Source organism: Halichoeres trimaculatus, unplaced genomic scaffold (genome assembly GCF_033239565.1).
Source record: "Halichoeres trimaculatus isolate MK-OKI-2021-1 unplaced genomic scaffold, fHalTri1.1 fHalTri1_scaffold_14, whole genome shotgun sequence".
In the NCBI taxonomy this organism is placed as follows: Eukaryota; Metazoa; Chordata; class Actinopteri; order Labriformes; family Labridae; genus Halichoeres; species Halichoeres trimaculatus.
The window spans coordinates 17,164,196-17,184,810 of record NW_027437192.1 but is presented as its reverse complement, the minus strand read 5'-3'; the positions used below and the strand labels follow the sequence as shown (position 1 = coordinate 17,184,810).

Sequence of the window (20,615 nt, the reverse complement as noted above, 5' to 3'; positions counted from 1 at the left end):
TTCTGTAAAACAACATGTGTTTGTGCTTTAACACATCTGCTTATATGCACCTGTGCAGGCCTGTTTTTATGTAATGATGTACCTCAGATTGTTGTGTACCAAATGACAGACTGTTGGCCTCGAAGCCTGATCTTTTTTTCCCACCATGAAACATGCTGCACTCCCACACAGGCAATCTGAATTATTTACCAAGTCAATCACAAGGGTGTGTGCTCTGAATCCCTAATCCCTGTAAATATGTGCACTCCAGCCTGGTTTGCAGGGAGGGCAACCCTCCCTTTTGACACAAATGTCTCTGTTATACATTGACACCATCTGACTTAACGTTGCCATCATCTCTCAGCTCTTTGGTTTGCCATTAAGATGATGAAAATGCATCATTAAGATGAAACATGGTTTTTCCTCAAGTCAGTATCAACAGAGGTGCAGCTCCAAGAATGTAGAAAATAACACAAAACATACAGTGCAACATGATTTTGTTGTTGGCTTGGGGTTTGTTGGGCTTATAAGTAGTCATCAATATCGTCCACTCAGGATACTGACAACTTAAGTGAAAAGTACTCGCTATAAAACATTATTTTAAACATGTTTTATATCATTTCCATTACTGCAGGGGCTCTATATTATTTACAGTACTGTTTACAATGAAGTGCATATTTTTGCCCTTTCACTCATGGTGATTTTACTTCCTCTTTCAGGACAACGATGTGAGAATCATCATTGGGCAGTTTGACGAGAACCTTGCCGCCAAAGTCTTCTGCTGTGTGAGTATTCAGTCTACATAAACTGTGAGTCATAAAGGATGTGGATTTTTTCAAGCAGATATAGAGAAACTATAACAGCCCCAATGGCCAGTATCAGTAAAATTCCTGTATATTATTGTACATTTTCGAAAATTAAATAAAGTCGTCATTCAGGTGCACCAGTAGGAAATAGTGGCTAGTATTTAGTTACCAAAAGTGCATTATTACTCGCATGGTATGATTTCCTGTTCAAATTGAAATCGCTGCTGACTCTATGATTTTACTAGTTTCTTGTTATGTCCTACTGAAATCTGGAGCACTCCTGTGCAGGCACTAATGTCTTTTCATTCCTCTGAGTGAAGAGGTTGATCCATGATAAAGGCCTTGTACACACATAGCTAGGTATGTTCAAAAACAAATATCCCCCCTTATTTGTTTTTAAAATTACTTTCGTCCACACGCACTGGGTAAATCCACCAATAAGTGCCGTTTAGAGCATGCCAAACCCATATTTGGCAATGTTTTTCAGACGTGCTAGCCAATTAGAATGAAGCCCTGTCAACCCCTGGAAACAAACTATGTCTCCTGCTTCATACATGAAACCATGAAACCTTTCTAAAATCTTCACTTTTGATGCAGTTATTAAAAAAAAAAAAGGTTTTTAGTGATGTAAAGTGGTGGTTTCATGTGGATGTCAGGCCTATTTGTTTAAAAACATATGCAGTTTCCTAGATACCCAGCTACGTGTGGACATGGCCTAAAAAGTGAATGAAAGAATTAAAAAAAGCAACTGATTTTCCAAAAACACCCTAATGGTGCGGCCACACCAAACGCGAATTTGCGGCGCGATTACATACAAAGTCAATGCAAAGACGCGTTTAGCCGCCGATTCGCCTCGGGCGGCGCGATTCGCGCGTTTGGCGCGGCGCGTTTGGAGCGTTCACGCGTTTGGGCGGTAGACGCGAATTCGCTCGAGTTCAAAAATATTCCCCCACGAGGTCATTGTTTTGACGACGTTGGGGGGCAACCGCTGCCTGCTCCGGCTCCAACTCCGTCGGAGGATGGAGGAGAAAACGATCTGTGTGGTGTGTCATCATCCAGAGTTGTACGGTACGACGTGTGTACTCTACAGAGACCGGAAAAACAGGAGCAGGCTTGGTTGAAAGTCTCTGATGAGACAGGTTTTGAATGTAAGTTCTGAAAACATTCGTTCCCAGCTGGATCTGCCTGCACGGGCTATCACTGAGTCCGACTGTGTTTTCCTCAGCGGAGTTTTGAGCCTGATAGAGAGGAGGGAGGAGTGCGGGCAGGGGCAGAGCCAGGGAAAAGATGGAAGTTCTCCGTGCTCCTCTCTTTCCTCCACCCCTTCATTATCCCCAGGGAGATCTCCGGGAACATGGGTCGGGGGTTCGGGTGGTCGGGGGTACGGGGGGTCGGAGGTTCGGGGGATCGGGGATGAGATCGCAGGGAACAGCCAAGCAGGGCTGGTGGATTACCAGGGGGACGCAGCAGGCATTGATTGTGATCTCCAAAGCTTTCACACACTCTCCTGTCATGCTTTGGAAACCACAGCTCATTGTTTTTCAGCTGCTCTTTTGGACTTTCGGTCTTTAAATGAAGGAGCTCTCTACTCCGCATGCGCAGTACCCCGCATTCGCGTGTTCGCACCTCAGCTTGTCAAAAAAGTCCAGCGGCGAGACTCGGGCGTTCACGCGGCGTTCACACGGCGTGTGACAGGACATTCGCGCGAGTAAATTCGCGTGTTCGCGTTTGGTGTGGCCGCGGCATAAGGCCCCTTTCAGTGTTGAACTACCATGCCTTGATATTACATGACCGAAGTTTCTGAGAATATCCAATGTGTTGTGACTTCCTCTGGTGTTCATCAGGGCCATTGCGCCACCTACTGTGTTGGAATGCAAAGACCTGTCTATAAGTCACTGAAACTACCTTTAATAGGTTGGGTTTATTAAATGAAACTGTGACATAAGTGAACCTTGCCCATACCTTCTTATTTCCTTCTCCTCCCAGGCGTATAACCTGAACATGTATGGCAGTAAATACCAGTGGATCATCCCCGGCTGGTACCAAGGAAACTGGTGGGAACAGGCCAACAGCACCAACTGCACCACCAAGAAGCTGCTCACCGCTATGGAGGGATACATCAGTGTGGATTTTGAGCCGCTCAGTGCCCGGCAAATCAAAGGCATCTCAGGCAGGGTGAGTAATGTTTAAAGCTCTGCTGGAGAAGCCGTAGTGTTGTTAAAAAGTAATTCAAGCTATTATTCGTACAACTAAGAGTGATCCACACTTTCGTTGAAGCGAAGCGCCCACCACAGATACAATGGATTATGTTGTGTTTTGAGAGGGTTTCAGCTTTCGACCACAGCTTGAAAGTGTTTGCAGTTCTTTTCAGTTTAAATATTCCTGTAGCTGTGTACATCTGATGAAACATCCTGCTGCAAAGAATATATAGAGACATGAGAAAACTTTCACAAAAAAAGCATGTTTTATACAAGGGATCTCAACCAAAATCAATCATACTGTTGCACTACAGAACAGAAGCACTGGTCCCAAAATAGTATTTCCAATAAGTTTCTCTCTCAGTAGTGTGGAAAGTAATCCTTTCTCTGCAGATAAGTTACACTGATAAAAGCGTATTTGAAATAACATTAGCACACTCCTCCAAGACATCTTCTCCATCTCTTCTCTACAACCTTTTTTTTGTTTTTTTAGACCCCAAAGGAATATGAGAGGGAGTATAGCCGAGAGCTTCAGCAGAAAGGTGTGGAGTCCAGCAAGTTTCACGGCTTTGCGTATGATGGGATATGGGTCATCGCCAAAACTTTGACTCGAGTGATGGAACTGCTCAGAGTGAAACAACGGCAAAACACCTACCACAACTTTACTGTGGATGATCGCGAAGTTGGAAAAATGGTGCTGGACGTCATGAACGAGACCAACTTTTTCGGTGTTACGGTAAGTTGAGTAGATTTATTTTCTGATGGCTTACACATTTAAGTGCTTGATAAAATGTGTGAGCCTTATGTGCATGCCCCCCTGTCATATATGTGAAAGGTGGGGTCTTGTGAGTAAACACAACATTCAAACTGGGCTCCTCCCCCCTGGCTCAGTGCCAGCGGCAGCGCACACCCACAGTTTCTGACTGTAACTATGTGAACACACTCACTAGCCCAGCAACCACATGTAGCATTGCGTTTCAACATGGGAGAAACTGCAGAGCTGTGCGCCTGACTTGGCATGTTAGCACAAGCTAATTAGTTATTTGACACATACCTGGCTAGCAGAAAGCTAACTCACATCGCTCTTCATCCCTTCTGCTTTCTGAATGCATAAAAGTGAGTGAAAGTCGAGCCAAGCGTCACCCTTATTTAGGAAAAAGTTTTATCTGTTTGACATTCCGTTTTACTTCGGTTGCGTTTTTCTTCTTCCACGCAATGTTCCCTATAGTAGCCGCTCAGGATAGCTTATTCAACTCACTATCACCAACATGCAAAGTCCCTTGTGCACTGGGTGTTCTGTGATTGGCTGATGTAACCACATCTCACTGCCCAGAAATGTCCCGATAAAACCGTAACATCAACAAACTAGCAGAAGAGAAGGTTCGAGGCAGACACCAACACCTTAAACAATCACGTACAAATAACCAGAAATACTCTTTATTTAGACACAACTGACAGACATGTGAAAAACTCCATTTGAACTCACATCACAGCAGATAATCTGTGAAAAATAAGGCGAGTAAAAACTCAAAAGAAAATGTAGAATGGCACAAAATCTGGAGGTTCTTGAGATTATTGAGCATTAACTGGCAACAGACAGAGTTCATTGTTTGATGGAGGGACACAACACAAAACATTCAAAGAATTTGAATGTTTTCCAAGTTTCCTTCAAAACATAATTCATGTAATTGTTTATCCCTGCACAGAATTATAGATGAAGACCAGTTAAAGACTGAAGTGTCCCTGTGGGATCTCAGTATCTCCATACATGTCAAGACATTACAGCCAATACACAGCCAATATCATAAATACCAACATGCCATGATACTTTTCTTTTCCTGTGTTTGGCAAATGTCAGACAAACACAAACTGGCTCTAATTAGTGCTCTACAAGGCCGGAGGCTTGTTTCAGAGAAGGTTACTTAGCCATCCTCTCCATATGGAGCCTGAAGTGTTGTCATTTGATGCGGTGGACTCACAACAATGCTTTCAGCATTGATTCTTGTGGCTATACCAGCTTCCATCTGTAAGTGTGTGTGTGTGCATGTGTACGTGTTCACTCTCACATCCTTTTGAGCTGTTAGAGGATTTGTCCGACCCTAAGGAAAGGCCATCCCATAATTAGAGCATACCATGCAGTTCCTAGACTAGACAGCCAATAGGCATGCATGGACTTAGATTACAGTAAAGCATTACTTTTGGTAATTACATTCTGAATAGTTCTGAACACACTGAGCAAAAAGATGTTCAAAGATTTTTATTCACACTCATTTTTTGATGTCTCACTTTGGTCTCCTGAAGGTGCAGTTACTGTTACTCCAGACAATGTCTTTTTCTGACATCTACAGAATGTCCCTTTACGATGTCCATGGTACCTCTTTGAAATGTTGAACTGCATATTGACATCCAGGTGGGGTTATGGTTAGGCATCCAAATAGCAGACCTAACTTGAACATTAAGTAGGCGTCCAGAATTGGTCTTAGACCGACAGACGCGATATAGATGGAATCTGCACGTCCATCAGATGTCTAATGTGTTGTGGATGAATGGGCTGAAATATGCAAGAAAGAGAGATCAAAATTTTAAGGATGACTGAAGTGCGTTGTTCGGAGCAATTTATAAGAAACAGTGGAAAGTGTGGAGGCCAGATTTCAGGCCAAGGGAAGAAAATGTGTGGGTACAATTTGGAGGTCAACCAGCTGCTTGGTAAAAATGGTAAAATACTATCAAACAGAGGACTTAGCTGTGATAGTGCACAGTACTCTTTTGAATAAGAAGTGAAACATCTTCCAAAACACCAAACGGTCCAGTTGCCTTGTTTTTAGGAGTCTTTGGAGAACTCTATGTAACGTCTGTGTACAAAATCCCTCAGGATGTCATTCCACACCTCTCACTCTTCTTTGAGTACAAACTCACTAAGGGCTGCTGATGGGCAGCAAGTAGACATTAATTTATTCCCTAAACACTCAGGGAAGTATGGGGATGTTGAAAACCATGTCACTTCTTTTTTACTTTTTGTGATGCAAGCAAACTTTTCGCAAACAAAAATGCAATCCTGTTAAGTTGTTTGGACACATTACATTAATTTAAATTAATATTAAATGTGGTAAAAGTATTCAGACATTTAACTGAGTAGATGCTGAGATACCACCTTGAAATAAAGATACAGTTTATGACTTCGCTAACAGTTTATTTCTTTGTTTTATAGAAAGCTACAGTAAATCTGCATTCCTTTGTTTTGCCGATGTCTCCAGGAAAGAGAAGTGTCTGGCATAAGAAGTAAATTAATCATTTAACCATCTAAACTGTTTTTCAACTGTATAACTAGAATTGTCTAAGGAATAACATCAATGTAAGCAGGAATGTCGGGCATGCAGTAAACAATATCATCCTTTGAAGACAGCATTGCAGATATGATTAATTGCACCTCCGAACAAAAAGCTTGGAGATCTGTCGACTATTATATCTCTTCTTTAACGCCAGCACATGAAACGAGATCAAACACGTTTGCTGTATGTAGCCCACATTAAGCACATAGAAACTTCCTCCCACACACAATGATCAAAGACGTAGAAAAGCAATTTCCCTTCTACACTGCATACATCATTTATGCTATTTCTGAACGTAGATATCAGAGACGGCTATTACACGACCCAGTTTGCTTGTAAATTGCTATAACTTCTCCTCAGTGCTCAGTAAAATGACTCTGTGTAAGCAGAGATCACACCCTGACTCCAGCCTCATGCCTTTCCTGATGTCACGATTTTACACTGTTGTATTGTTTGTTGCGTGTACCAGCACACACACACACACACACACACACACACACACACACACACACACACACACACACACACACACACACACACACACACACACACACACACACACACACACACACACACACAAACACGTCTCTAAGGACCAAGCCGTGACCATTGTGCTCTGATCTCAGCAGTGCTGCTGAATCTGTAGCAGAGGCAGCGGGAGAGTGATCATGGAGGGCTCCACGGTATTGATCTGGTTTCTGTCAGGGCCACAGAGAAAAAGTCTGATGTTAGCTTTGGGGGCTCGGAGAGTGCAGATAACTGCTTGAACCACAGAATAATGGGAAATAGACACTGTGGCTGGTAAATGAGGGTGGCGGGTGTGTGAGTATTGGTTTGATTTTTCTTTTTCTTTTTTTTTTGTGGTTTGCGATCGTTACGTTCAATGTAAGACCCACTGGGATGTAACACAGTATTGGGGGTAGTGTCTACACAATTTTTTCTTCTTTTTTTAATGTTTGCAAAAACATGAGCATTACATTTACATTCACTAATAACATGTCCAAACCTTAAAGGGGCTGTGAGGAGTTTATAAGTCTCCCTTCAGAAATTTGCCTGATCATAATCCACACTTTAAAATGAGATTATCAGCGCCACTATAGGTTGTTTGGAAATGCTACTTCCCATCTATGTTTGACAGACCAGATTGGTTAATGGCATGTCTAAGTCTCCATGACAACACCATGCTGGCTGACAAAGTTTAGAAGAGAAACTATAGATCTGTGCTTTTCTCTGCTGAAAACGATTTCTGTGGTTAACTTTATTGTAATGGTGGACACAGGAGCCTAACTGTCAGACAGAAAAAGGACAGAAGAGCAGAAGAAAGATAAACAGGAAAGTGATAGAAGACAGGCTGAAGGCTTAAACACCGGCAACTGTGATTATGTTCATTCTGACCGACATGCAGAGTGATTCTATCAATAAAATGAAGAGTGAGGTTATGTTATCTCTGCTTGGTAGATGACTGGCAGGATATAACCAGGATTGACTAACATTACACATTACAGGCACGTCTTAGAGCAATGTGCTGTCATGACCTCTTAATATTGATGGCTACTAAACTATGGTACAAATTTACAACGTTTGCTTGTTGTCACGTTTCAAACAATAGTGCCATGTAGCCGCTGATAAATACCTTACCTTGGCACATCGTATGTGGTAAAAAAATGTCTTGAACAAAGAAAACTTGTTTCGATCCGATCTCCATTTAATTCCAAAACAAACACACACCTTGTTAAGAGTCATGTCTTCACGACAGTGTGTGTGAGACTCCAGGCCAAAAGTTATCTCTGTAGTCTACTAGACTGTTTTAATTAGTAATTAAAACAGATCCTCCTCACAGAATCTTTAAACTCTGGAAACCTGGGGAACGTCACATCTGCAGCTCACATGCTGACATTTTATTTAACCCCAGCCCTCCTGTCACCAACAGCATCCTCACTACCACAGACAAAGTGATACCAGAGTGCCTTCACTGTCTCCCCTCAGATAGACAAACACACATTTAGCCAAGACTCAGTGATTGTTCCATTGTGACTCCAGTCTGAGTCTGTCTTTCGAATACCAGACAATGAACATCTGTCTGGGTCAGTTCACTTCAGTGAGGTTGTTGTAGCTGCAGAGAGCATAACACTCCTACAGTGGCTTCTTCAACTTTTGGTGAAAGGAGGTTAATTTAGTTTCTGCAGCATGAATTTTCACTTCCAATTAAAGATGTTAGAGCTGTTTCCTATGCATCTGTTTGATATAGTTTGCATATTCTCCAAAACTTGTACACATTTGAGAGAACAAATTAGGGGCTGTTCAAAATCCTCCTTCCTAATTCTGTAGGTGTGATAACACTGCTTTTACTGACTGTATTTGAAGGGTAATTATAGAGGCAATGCAGCTATTGTTACTACTACTACCTGGATACATACAGTTGCATACAGTCCCTGTTTTTCAACCTACATTTTCTGACCCTTTTTGCACTCCACAGTTATGTGAATACAACACATAATAAGCTGAACTGAGGTGTACTCCCATGTCCCACTCTCTTTGGGTGTAATTACATAGCATGTTGTAGGAAGGAGCAGAGTGTGATGACAGGAACTTGTTAGTGTTGACGAGTCAGACTGACACGGCGCTGTGAAATTGGAAGCAGAGGATCTGTTGTAAAGGTAACATCGGAGACCCGTGAGATGCTCACTCTGCAACCGTCAGGGACATTCATGCGTGCATGCACGCTCGCAAAATGTGACAAACATATTAAGTGCAATCACATAGACATGCTAACCACGCGCACACTCTTACAAACATCAAAGATGCCACACAAAGAGTGCGATTCAAACAGAGGGGTGGGATGCTGCGCTGCTACTTCAAAGCTTGCCATCTTTTTGAGGCAAAATTGGCTCTGCAGCTTCCTTCCTCACATTTCCCTCTCAGCTGTCTTTTAATCAGCTAATGCAAATCTATCTAGCTATCTATCTATCTATCTATCTATCTATCTATCTATCTATCTATCTATCTATCTATCTATCTATCTATCTATCTATCTATCTATCTATCTATCTATCTATCTATCTGCCTACCTACCTACCTACCTATCTATCTTTTACCTGTACTGTCTATTTTTCTTCCTCACCTTTGTTTTCCAGCCTGTTATATGCAAACCCAGTTAAATGCGTAATTAAGGAGCTGTGTAAGCAGATGGCTGGATGAATTAATTGAATGGTCTAGGTAGATGAAGAGAAGAGAGCCAGAAAAAAGAGCAAGAGGAGAGGAAAAAATAGAACAACAGTAATAAGAATGAGAACACAGGAGAGAGATAAAGTGACAGAAGCCAAAAGTGATTTAAATTTATCATCACATAGCTTCTTATAGTTGAATTGCCTTTGTCTACCCAGGGTGCGTTTGCCAAACTGCATTTATTGTCCTTGCAATGTAAGGAAATAATACATTGAGTTCTATTTATTTGTGACACTTAAGGTGTCTTGTTGACATTAAAAAAAAAAAAAACTTGCAAGGGACGTAATTATCTTTTAAGGTAGGGCCTGGAATTCCCGTTACTTGTTAGTAAACACCAATTCAAACTAGGGCCCTCCTCCTTGGCTCAGTGCCAGCACCAGCGCACACCCACAGCGTCCGGCAGTGACTACGTGAACACACTCACTAGCGCAGCAACCACGTGCAACATCATGTTTTTATGTGGGAGAGACTCCAGAGCTGTGCACCTGACTTAGCATGTTAGCAGAAGCTAATCAGTGGGTTGTTTGACACATACCTGGTTAGCAGAAAGCCAACTCACAATGCTCTTCGTTCCGAGCTGCTCTCCAAATTCCTGAAAGTGAGTAAAAGTTGAGCCAAGCTTCACTTTTTTTCAGTAAAAAGTTTTATCTAATCGGTGTTTCACTTTCATTTTGTTTTTCTTCCTCTGTGCTACGTCCGCAATCGTAGCCAGAGGGGATAGCTTCTTCCACCCGCTAATAAACACACAAAGTCACTTGTGCACTGGACGCGCTGTAATTGGCTGATGTAACCATGCTTACCCTCCACCCAGAAAAGTCCTGAAACAACCAAAATATCGACATACTGGCTGAGGAGAAGGTGTTTGTCAGACACTGACACACATGTATAGAGCCCCTAGGAGATGACTGAGAAGGATTCCTGTTGAAGTTGTATTTTTTTGGAAAATCCTGCAGACTCCTCAATCTGTTAAAATCTCATTTAATGACTTCTACACTCTGTTCCTCAACCAAAAGTCCATCTCACATAAAAAACTGCCTTTTAAGTGTGTCTGAGTTCAGATTTGTGCCAGTTTAACACGAGCAGACACATTTACATTGGGCAGCTTTGCTGATCTGATGCTGTTCCAGGGATATTAGCAAATGAATTAGCGCAAAGATAATTTTGTTTACCTCCATAAACAGATCAATTTTGGCCACTTCTATTCAAATGAGATGCTGTATGTGCAGAAGCCGAGACTCTGCCCCTTTTTCCTGCCAACACTCCAGTGTCAGTGAAGCACTATGCATAAATTTAATGGAACTAAGCTTCCATTCATTTGTATCCATTTGTTTCTGCTTGTGCTGCATATAATTCAGCAGAAAATTGTGTTTTTTAATAAACCATAACATGTTTTGTATTTGTGTTTTATCTTACATTAAATATGCATTTTATCTATTTTTTTCCTTTTCAGGGCCAAGTAATGTTTCGAAACGGAGAGAGGATGGGTACTATAAAATTCAACCAATTTCAAGGTAAGTGTGACTCTAATACTTCTCTACTCCACAGATTAACCTTCACAGTTTTTCCTTAAGTTTGCATCCTCTTTTAAACTTCTGACCAATCACTTTCTAAGGAAAAATAATCTTAAAGTGTCAACTTTGCTCTCCTTTATTGATTCATCAACTGTATTTGCCTCGGTTATCTTATTACTCTCACTTCTAGGCAGTCGCTCTTTTTCTTGACCTGACACCTTCAAAAATTGGGAGAAAGAATTCGAGCAGCAATTTGTAGAATTTTGAGTACTTCACCTCTGCTCCATAAAAGCATCTTAATCATCAATATATAATAGAATTTTCTGGATATATATGGAGTGCATCACCTGTGTTTATAGCAGATGCAGACCCAATGGAGTGAAAAATCTGAGGTCATGATAAATACTGAGGAAGAGGCTGAAGACACTTTAAATTTAGGTTTCACACCCACATTGATCCAGTTTACAAATCTTTCCAGTCTCTTTATCATTTGCAAGGCTGACCAAAGAGGTGGTTTGTCAGAACACATGAACTGAAATCGTAGTTTTCTTTGTGCATGTATGTAAATACCCAGGGGCCTCTCTTTTTGTTTGGGAGAGTCGTAACCTCTTGACTGCTCTCTTGTTATGGATGACATCTGAAACAGTCAAGGTTTGCACTTTTGAGAAATTCCTCAGCTCTGTTCTCTCGCCCTTGATCCTGAGGTTGTTTTTGAGCCTGTGGGACACGCTGAGGGTCTAAATCCCTCAGAGACTGCATATTGATGCAGATGATTCCTCTGCTGTATACAGCACACAGCAAGGCACTGTTCAGTCTGCTCTGCCTAAACGTCTTATCTCCCTCACAGCAGAGGAGCTCTGTCCCTCTGGCCGCTTTCTTCATGCCGGGTGTGTGTGTGTGTGTGTGTGTGTGTGTATGCTGATGCCACTGCAGCCCAGGCTCAGCAGGTTTAGTGGAACTGAAAAAAAACATGATTCAAAGATCTTGTTAATCAACACAGTGAATGAGTATTGAAAAAAAAGGGAGTGGTGATGTTTTCCTCCAGGATCTGTTTTAATTAGACTGCAGCGCCACCTTTTGGCCTGGAGTCTCATGCACACTGTCGGGAAGATGTGACTTTTACAAGGCGTGTGTTTGTTCTGCAGTTCTACCAATTCATACAGCAGACACTTTTGTCCAAAGTGACGTACAACACAAGCAAGAATTTGGACAGAAGGGGAAACCTCAGTCAGTGCAACAAAGTGCTATGCTATTTGGCTGAAGGTGATGCCATTAAGTACAAGTAGATTTTTTTTCCCATCTAGAGTAATAATATAGCCATAATTAACCACAATTAATTGCTGCAAAAATGTAGTTCAACCACCAACAATATTCAGAGATCAGCAAGAAATATTCATGAAGAGCTGGGTCTGAGACTTTAGGTTTCATTCTACCACTGAGGACACAGAGGAGAGGCTTAAGGGCCTAAGTGTTCCCTGCACAGTTGAGTCTTCAGACATCTCTTAAAAGTAGAAAGGGACCTTGTGGAACATTTAGTTAGGTAATTCATTCCACCATTTGGGCACAACAGAGGAGAAGAGTCTGGCCACAGATTTAGAGCCGCACTGGGCTGGGAGCACCAGACGTCCTTCACAAGCAGGGTGTAGCGGGCAAGAAGGAGAAGGTTTGCTTTAAATTAAATGGAGATCGAATCGAAACAAATTTTCAGTGTTGAAAACAACTTGTTACCGGATACAAGGTTAGGTATTTATCAATAGTTATGTAGCACTACAGTTTGAAACTAGACAACAAGCAAACATTGCATGTTTGTACCGTATTTTAATAGCCAGATATATTTAGCACTGCTAACAGCCAGTGGCTTGAAGACATGTCCGTAATGTTTAGCCTTCTTCTACTCTTCTGTTCTTTTCTGTCTGACAGTGAGACTCCTGTGTCCACCTTCTCTATAAAATTAATCACAGAAATCAATTTCAGCCAAAAAAAAAACAATTCAGTCCAGCTCGGCTCGAGCAGGAAGTTAAGAAGTAGTGTTAAGGAATAACCTATATTGGTGCTGATAATCTCAATTTAAAGTGTGGGTTAAAATCAGGAATATATCTAGAATGGAGACTTTTTCAAGGTTGCTTAGAAACTCCTTACAGCCCCTTTAACTACTCTTCCATCACCTGGATTACTGAATGATTGTCACCTCACTGTGTGAAATACTTGATCCTGATTGGTCTAAACCTCATCATTATTCTCAGCATTAAAGGCAACACCAAGGAAACCTGATCACGTGTTCCTACAGTCTTTGTGAAGGGCTTTAACACACTCTAAAGACTTAATGACTTTTTAAAATCCATCATTAGAGCACAGTATTTTTTTCTACCTTCCATCAGCAGGTGGTCCACTGCCAAATCCCCCCTCATGTATGCTACAGCTCTCTCTCACCACCCTCTCGCAGCTTTATCATATCGCCTCCATCCCTCCTTAACCTTCACTCTATCACTTCCTCCTCACTTGTCAGGGATCATGCGTTTGTCACCCTTTTGACACACTGAGGGCCTGAGCTGGATGGAGAGGAGAGGAGAGGAGGGACTGCCTCAGCTTGAATATTTCAAAAGCCACTGATCCCCACCACGACCCTATCATCTGTCCTCAGCCTCTGGTCCTTCATTTTTATCCTGTCAGACATTCTTCGTCAGTGGCCTCAATGGCTCTTATTCCTACTGTTTCTCATGAGGATAAGAGATAGCTCACCACCAGAGGTCTCGATCAAGGTTTCTGTTCCCCTGAGGACAGACTTTAAATCAACACACCTCCAGGCATGTTAGATAAGGAAACCTGGCCTTTGTCCCTCTGTAAGGAGAATATATATATCCAGTGGCATCGTTAGGCCTAACTTGAGGGGCTGAAGCCCCCCTAAAGTATCATCAAGCCCCGCTAAATGATTTGAGGTGATTTCATCATACTACTCACATCCGCTGTGGTTTTCGCGGGAGATGTGAAATCGCGAACGAGTCGAGTCTTTTGTATGGCTTTTTCAAATGAACGGTGGGAACCGATTGACACTCGTGAGTGAGCTGTTCGTTCTGAAATGTGCAGGCAATTTGTATTCAGTAATGGTCTGCAAACAAAGGGCTGACACAGAGCAGCGAATCAGTTATTTTTGTTCACTGAAAAACGCTGTTCAAAGGAGTCGACTCGTTCGAGAACTTCCCATCTCTCGCTAAAAATTCCCGGTACTAGGACACGAAAGTTACGAAACAAAGCCTATTTTTAGTAGTGGAAGGACATAACACTTTGATAGTAGAAGTTAACTTAACTAATGAGGTAAAAACGCCTAATAGAGGGCACTCAAGACCGTTTGGAGGGCTGAAGAGTTTATCTGATGAGGCAGAGACAGGCTAAACTTTCATATTGACTCCCAGCGTTTGAGCTAAGCTAGGAGCGGTGGCAGGCTTTATCCATCTCTACTGGACGGACAGTCAAAAGGACGGAGGCTATCTTCTTGTCATGGACTCAGGAGTAAAGCAAGACACAAGAAGTCTTTATTTAAGCCATCAATATAGAATGGATATCTGGAACTTTTTCCAAAAAGTAAGTATTTATCACTGATGGTAGTTAACAATTGACTCTAGCCCCCTGCTAACAGTAGTTTATGATTATTATTATCATTATATTATTGTGATGAATATAACAATAATAATACAGAAACAATTATCACTCCGCCATCCCTATTGATCTGAAGGAGTCAGGGCAGAGGAGCACAGGGAACGAGAGGGGAGAGACTTCCACTGGAAAGGTGAGTCTAAAGATAGTCATTTGTCTGTAGGACACTGAAAATAAATTAAATAAAATATGAATAAGCACTATGGTAAAAATGAGATAGCCTAATTTGGTGGGTAATAAAAACAGCTTAAGCAGAGCAGGTCATAAAATTAGAAGTGATAGATCTGGTCTAAAAAGGAGAAATAAAACAGGTTAAGAGGATTTAAATAAATAAAATAACAACAAATGATACTAAATACAATCAGCTGAAAGCCAGACAAAAAAGGTAGGTCTTGAGTTTACTTTTAAAAATATGAACAGTAGGAGCTACCCTCAGGTCTTGAGGTAGGCTGTTCCACAGATGGGGGACGCAATAATAGAAAGAGGCTTCCCCAAGTGTTTTAGTTCTAACTTCTGGTACCATTAAAGTCCACTACCTGATGACCTGAGAGCCCTACTCGGCTCAAATGATAAAAGCAAATCTGATAAATATAAAGGAGCAAGACCTTTAAGAGATTTTTTAGACCAATAAAAGAACCTTAAATTCTATTCTAAATCTTTTCTAGTTACTTATGTGCCAAAATTTTATCAATCTGATTATTGTGCTGTCTGCAAAAGTCATGGCATTAGCCTCTATGTTGAGGAATTATTAACACCATGTGTTGTGTTTCGTTTGTTACACATTTGATCATTTGCATCTCCTGGGGCTGAAGCCCCCCCTGTCCCTAAATCCTAGTGACGCCCCTGTATATATCCATAATCCGATATTTTATATGTGTAGGTAAAAGGTTGAGATGTTTCAGATTGTTGGAGATAAATGTTGGAGTTTGCTTACAGTGGCACACCTCAAGTTAGAATTAATTCCTGGTATTTTATCTTCTATTGTTGGTGTTTGAACAAGTCTTATACCCGTCAATTAATAGCTGCAGCTAGTCCTCTCCTTGCACCCCTTTCAACTTAACTTAATATTCCCAAGAATTTATCTCATTGATACCTCTAGTGACTTTATATGAAGCAAAAAGTTTTGTTATGTTAGGCTTCCATAGATCAGGTAACAGACGTAACATGATGAGTTTTAGGACACGTGAACAGCATAGAAAAAGGACTTAGGCTCGACCACAAGGTGAGACATTCCAGGCTCTGTTCTCATGTAATAAATGTCACCTGTGCTTGACTTGCAGGTGAATCAGTAAAAGTCAGAATGTCTTCGGTTTCAGATTGTTTGGAACAGGGGTTTGAAAGAATGATTACACTAGACGATTGCATTGAGAAAAAAAGGAAAGATAACTTACTCGGGAGAGGAGCAAGCAGGCAGCTCCCTTTTCTGCTTCTCCAGTGTCACTCCTGCCCTGCACTGGTGCTGCTCTCAAACTTCCAGTCCTCTCCTGCATCTATCTACAGGTTTTAACTACTGGAGGATTAAGATACCATCTCATCACTCCTCAATTCCAGCATCCGCACGTAAAAGTATCTTGTGAAGAATGATAAGATCTGAAACTTAGAGGCTAATCACAAACAGTGCTGCTGTGTGTTTTGATCAATGTGATGTAAGTTGAAAGAGTGAAACCTGTTAAATCTTTAACAGTAGTAAGAGCACTACTGTTCACCAACTTTATATTCATTTAGACTACCTGTGTTTGCTATGTTTTTGCACTGAAACAATCTTCTTTTCAAAAACCTTGATTTAGGTTTTGATAAATAATAGAACACTGACTATATCTTTCTAAGACCCAGAAGAGAAAAAGTGGTGATTTCTGGTATCTGCATTTTGTAATAGTCTTGGTTATTTATTTATTTATTTATTTATTATTATTTGTAATGGAATGTCCTTTCAGTTGACAGCAGGACTTCCTTGTACTAAAAACTTTGTTTTTTTGTTTTTTTTTGTGTCTCCTTTTTTTTTGTACAGTTTTTGAACAAGGAGTTTTTGTGTCGAAACAAAACATAAACTATATACTGTGTATATGAAGAATCTTTCATTTCATGTGAAAACATGAATGAGTGATAATGTTAATATTATATAACTATCTGTAGTTAGATGTGACTATATTTAAATTTGTATCATAATGACTCATACTAAGAACTCCACAGTCAGAGAAAAAATAGTTAAAGACTGGGGAAAAATAGCTTGTGAAGATGCTCTCTGCCTGTTTGAGGCTCTGTGTAACTTTAGCTTTTGCCTCCATGTGAGGGGCTGTATTAGTATTTGACTTAAGTACAGCTGTGATGGGAATTTTACTTAGGCTTCAGCATGTTTGCTACAACCACAGAAAAACTCTTTATTCTTTGGCTATATATTCAGTGGTACATTTTGCAGTTTTTTGAGCCAGGGAAGCCAGGTTGTTAACACCTCTGTCAGAAACTTTTGGCCTGGCTGCTTTTTTCTTGCATCTTCTTAAACCTTTCAAGGTTTACAGTTTGCCAAATGACTTTTTATTTTACCTATATATCCCTGACATGTAGATCACCTCAGTCTGTTGGGGTCTGCATAATGTTTTTTTTAATTTTTCTGCTAGCTTTCTATAGATTCATTACCAGACATGTAGGCTGTTTCTCTTGGCTAGATCGAAAATCTGATGACGTCCTACTTTTCCAGGAGATGATGAATATGCACAGTAATTAACATAAAATACTTTTGTTACGCTTTTTTTTTCTAATGAATAATGATGTCAGGTAATAAGTGTTGAACAGTTTCCTACAGGAGTATGCAAATTCCCCTTTGAATTCACCCTCTTACTAATTAAACCGAACAACCTAAAATGTCATAGCCCTTGCTGAGTGACAGGTTGAGTTTTGCAGCCTGCTACAGCCATCAATAATCCCATATGAGACAGAGTGCTGGGAGAGTATTTAACATCTCAAAGGAAGAGCACTGATATGATCTTGTACTCTGTTTAGCTCCTGTAAAAGGATGTGGTTGAGGTAAAAATGGTTATTGATCCTACATGGCTATCCTGATTTTGTATGCATACAGTAGAAAATATGCTGTTCCAAGGTTGTCACATTGGGCTTGTCCTACATTTTCAACACTGATCCTGTTGCTGTGATGCCAGAACTGGAGATCAAGAGAGGTGATTCACGGAGCGTAGCAGAGTGGGGAACGTGACGCTCTGTGATGCTGCAATAGCTGATGTTATCTGTCATTTTCCTCGTCAAGGACAATGTTGCTGAGGAGTTTAGTGGGCCTGTAAGAGTGATAACAAGGAGAAAGCACACCAGGAGAAATTGCAGGATTTTTTTTTGTACTACGTACAAAAAAAGGAATCAGAATAATTTGTCCTCTCTTCTTCTTCCTCTCTCCTCCCTGGTGTATACTCTACGTAAGTAATCTTCATGAGTGAAGCAGAGAAAAGGCCCAGGTTTGTCTGACAAGGTCGTGCTTCCTCCAATATTACACCTCAGGGACTCATAGTTGTTTCCAAAAGAGAAAACACTCAATCCTGAAATAGCTGTTTGTTCTGAACAACACAGAGACTGTATTTTAGGGTGGGGTGTACAGCCATTACTAACTACCTTGCTGTTTCTTGAAAACCGTAAAACAACGCATATTGCTGTGTGAATGCAAAGGCACCATTGCATTTGTTTAGTCCCTTTGACGTAAGCTGAACATTTCTTTGATGGAGTGCGCTCTGAGTCAGCTCTTTCTGAAATCAAGTTTTTTATGTCTTTGCCTGGTGCTATCACTGCTGTTTTCTATGATATCTGCTCTTATTGCTCTTAAGGTTTCCTTGAGGTAAAATAAACCAATAATTGCAATAGTGGAAAACAAGAAGACTGTTTCCTGGCCGCATCAAGCTGCATCGGAAAGCTTCCAATGGAGAATCTTGAAAGACTCTCTCACTGAGCGCTCGGAAATATTATGTTTGAGGTGTGACTCATAATGAGTTTTGGTAGATGCTGTGATTTAAAAGTCTCAGTACTGCCGTGTTAGACTGTGCAGCTAAAAGCTGGACCTTTCCTCTAGGTGTCCAATTAATGTCCAAATTGGATGTTCTTCCTCTGTTTTGTTTTCTCAATCAAAACTCACCGGTGCTACAGAAAAAAACCCATCAAGTTTCTTAAAAAACAAAGAAGATCCACTGTTTGAGCTGTCAGCACAAAGATTTCCCATAACAAACAAGAATAAGGGCAAGAAATTCCAACATCCAACCATTCAGGTTCAGGTTCAGGTTACTTTACTTTTACTAGTAGGTAGTTTTGTTTTGTGGTTAGTGAAATTACAACAACCGTTTCATAAGTGAGAGACAGAAGTCAAACATTAAAACATTTAAAACAGTGAGACATCAAAGTGCTTCATCTTCCAGCAACACAGCAGAAATAGGCATAAAAGAGGGGGAAGTACCTTCCATGAAGATCAAATTAAAACCTCAAAAACTCATCAAATTGATGGCTCTCTAAAGCTAAATGCTAAGGATAAAACCAAGTTTAAGATAGAAATATAGGAATAAAGCACTAAAGAAAGACGATAAAATCCCACAAGACGCTAAAAATGCTTTAAAGACCAAGACAAGGATGCCAGGCTCTCGCTCACTGCCAGTTGCTGCGTGCGCATACACCCAGGTGTGACGAAGTCTGATTGGACCAATTGATGGGCTGCAGGCCATATCAAACACACAACCCCATTTTTAGCCTTGCAAACCACATATCTGAAAGGACGTTAGCACCTGTTGTAGTAGTCTGTTGGTCGGTCAAGCCATTACCCAAGTTTGCACTGCCTTGATATTAAATACAACAGCCATGCCCTGCACAGTCATGCTTTAGCAACTTTGTGGATGCCTTAATCTTTCATTAGCTCAGATGTTACTTTCTCAGACCTTTGACTCATGAACAAAAACCTTAAGAGTCATAGAAATTCCCACCAGCTTTAGATGGGCAAAGTGCTCAGTGCTAATAGGCTCATGTCAGCACGCCAATTCCCTAAACAATGCACTTGCTAAACATCAGCAAACATTCATTGTTAGCATGGTAGCATCCTGATAATTGCATTTGGCAAAAATTATCACTTTTACTAAAAGTGTGAGAAGCATGTCCCAGCCAGTTCAATCTTAAGACAACACAGGTTTAACAGCTTTGAATGAGAAGTACCAGCCCAAAGAATAAATTAAAAAAGAGTGATGCATCCAGGAAGTGGGCGTCATAATTGATGACCAGCTGACCTTTAAGGTTCATGTGGCCTTGATTACTCGGTCTTGTTGATATGCCCTCTATAACATCAGGAGGATCAGACCCTACTTGACACAACAGACATCATAGTTTCTGGTACAGGCCCTTGTGATTTCAAGCATCAACTACTGCAACTCTCTTCTAGTAGGCCTCCCTGTGTGTACATTGAATCCTCTGCAGATGATCCAGAATGCAGCAGCATGTCTGGTCTGTAACCAGCCCAAAACAGCAGATGTCACCCCGCTGGTAATCTCTCTTCACTGGCTTCAAGTGGCAGCTCCAATCAAATTCAAAGCTCTTCTTCTGGCTTACAAAGCATTGACAGGAACAGCTCCTGCCTACCGGGAGTCCCTCATCTAGGTCTTTACTTCTTCTCACCTGTTACGCTCTGCTTGTTAAAAACGCATGGTTTCCCTGGCCCAGCACGGCTCCAAATCTGTAGCCAGACTCTTCTCCTCTGTTGTGCCAAAACAGTGGAATGAATTACCTTTCTACTTTTAAGAGATATCTGAAAACTCATCTTTTCAAGGGACACTTAGGCACTTAAGCTAACCCTTCTCCTCTTTGTTCTCAGTGGTAGAATGAACCAGAAGGTCTCAAACCCAGCTCTTAGTGCATATTTAGCACTGATTATTGAATGTTGTTGAAGGGTGA

The 20,615-nt window shown here is 41.1% G+C and overlaps 1 protein-coding gene across 1 annotated transcript in view; it reads left to right on the top strand.

Moving 5' to 3' along the window:
• gabbr2 (gamma-aminobutyric acid (GABA) B receptor, 2) overlaps positions 1-20,615 on the top strand; it is a 246,884-nt gene that overhangs the window by 143,253 nt on the left and 83,016 nt on the right. The window contains exons 5-8 of the mRNA XM_074686458.1: positions 699-764; positions 2,772-2,960; positions 3,477-3,719; positions 10,988-11,048. Of these exons, the coding sequence (XP_074542559.1) occupies positions 699-764; positions 2,772-2,960; positions 3,477-3,719; positions 10,988-11,048 (559 nt within the window). The remainder of the gene's footprint in view (positions 1-698; positions 765-2,771; positions 2,961-3,476; positions 3,720-10,987; positions 11,049-20,615) is intronic.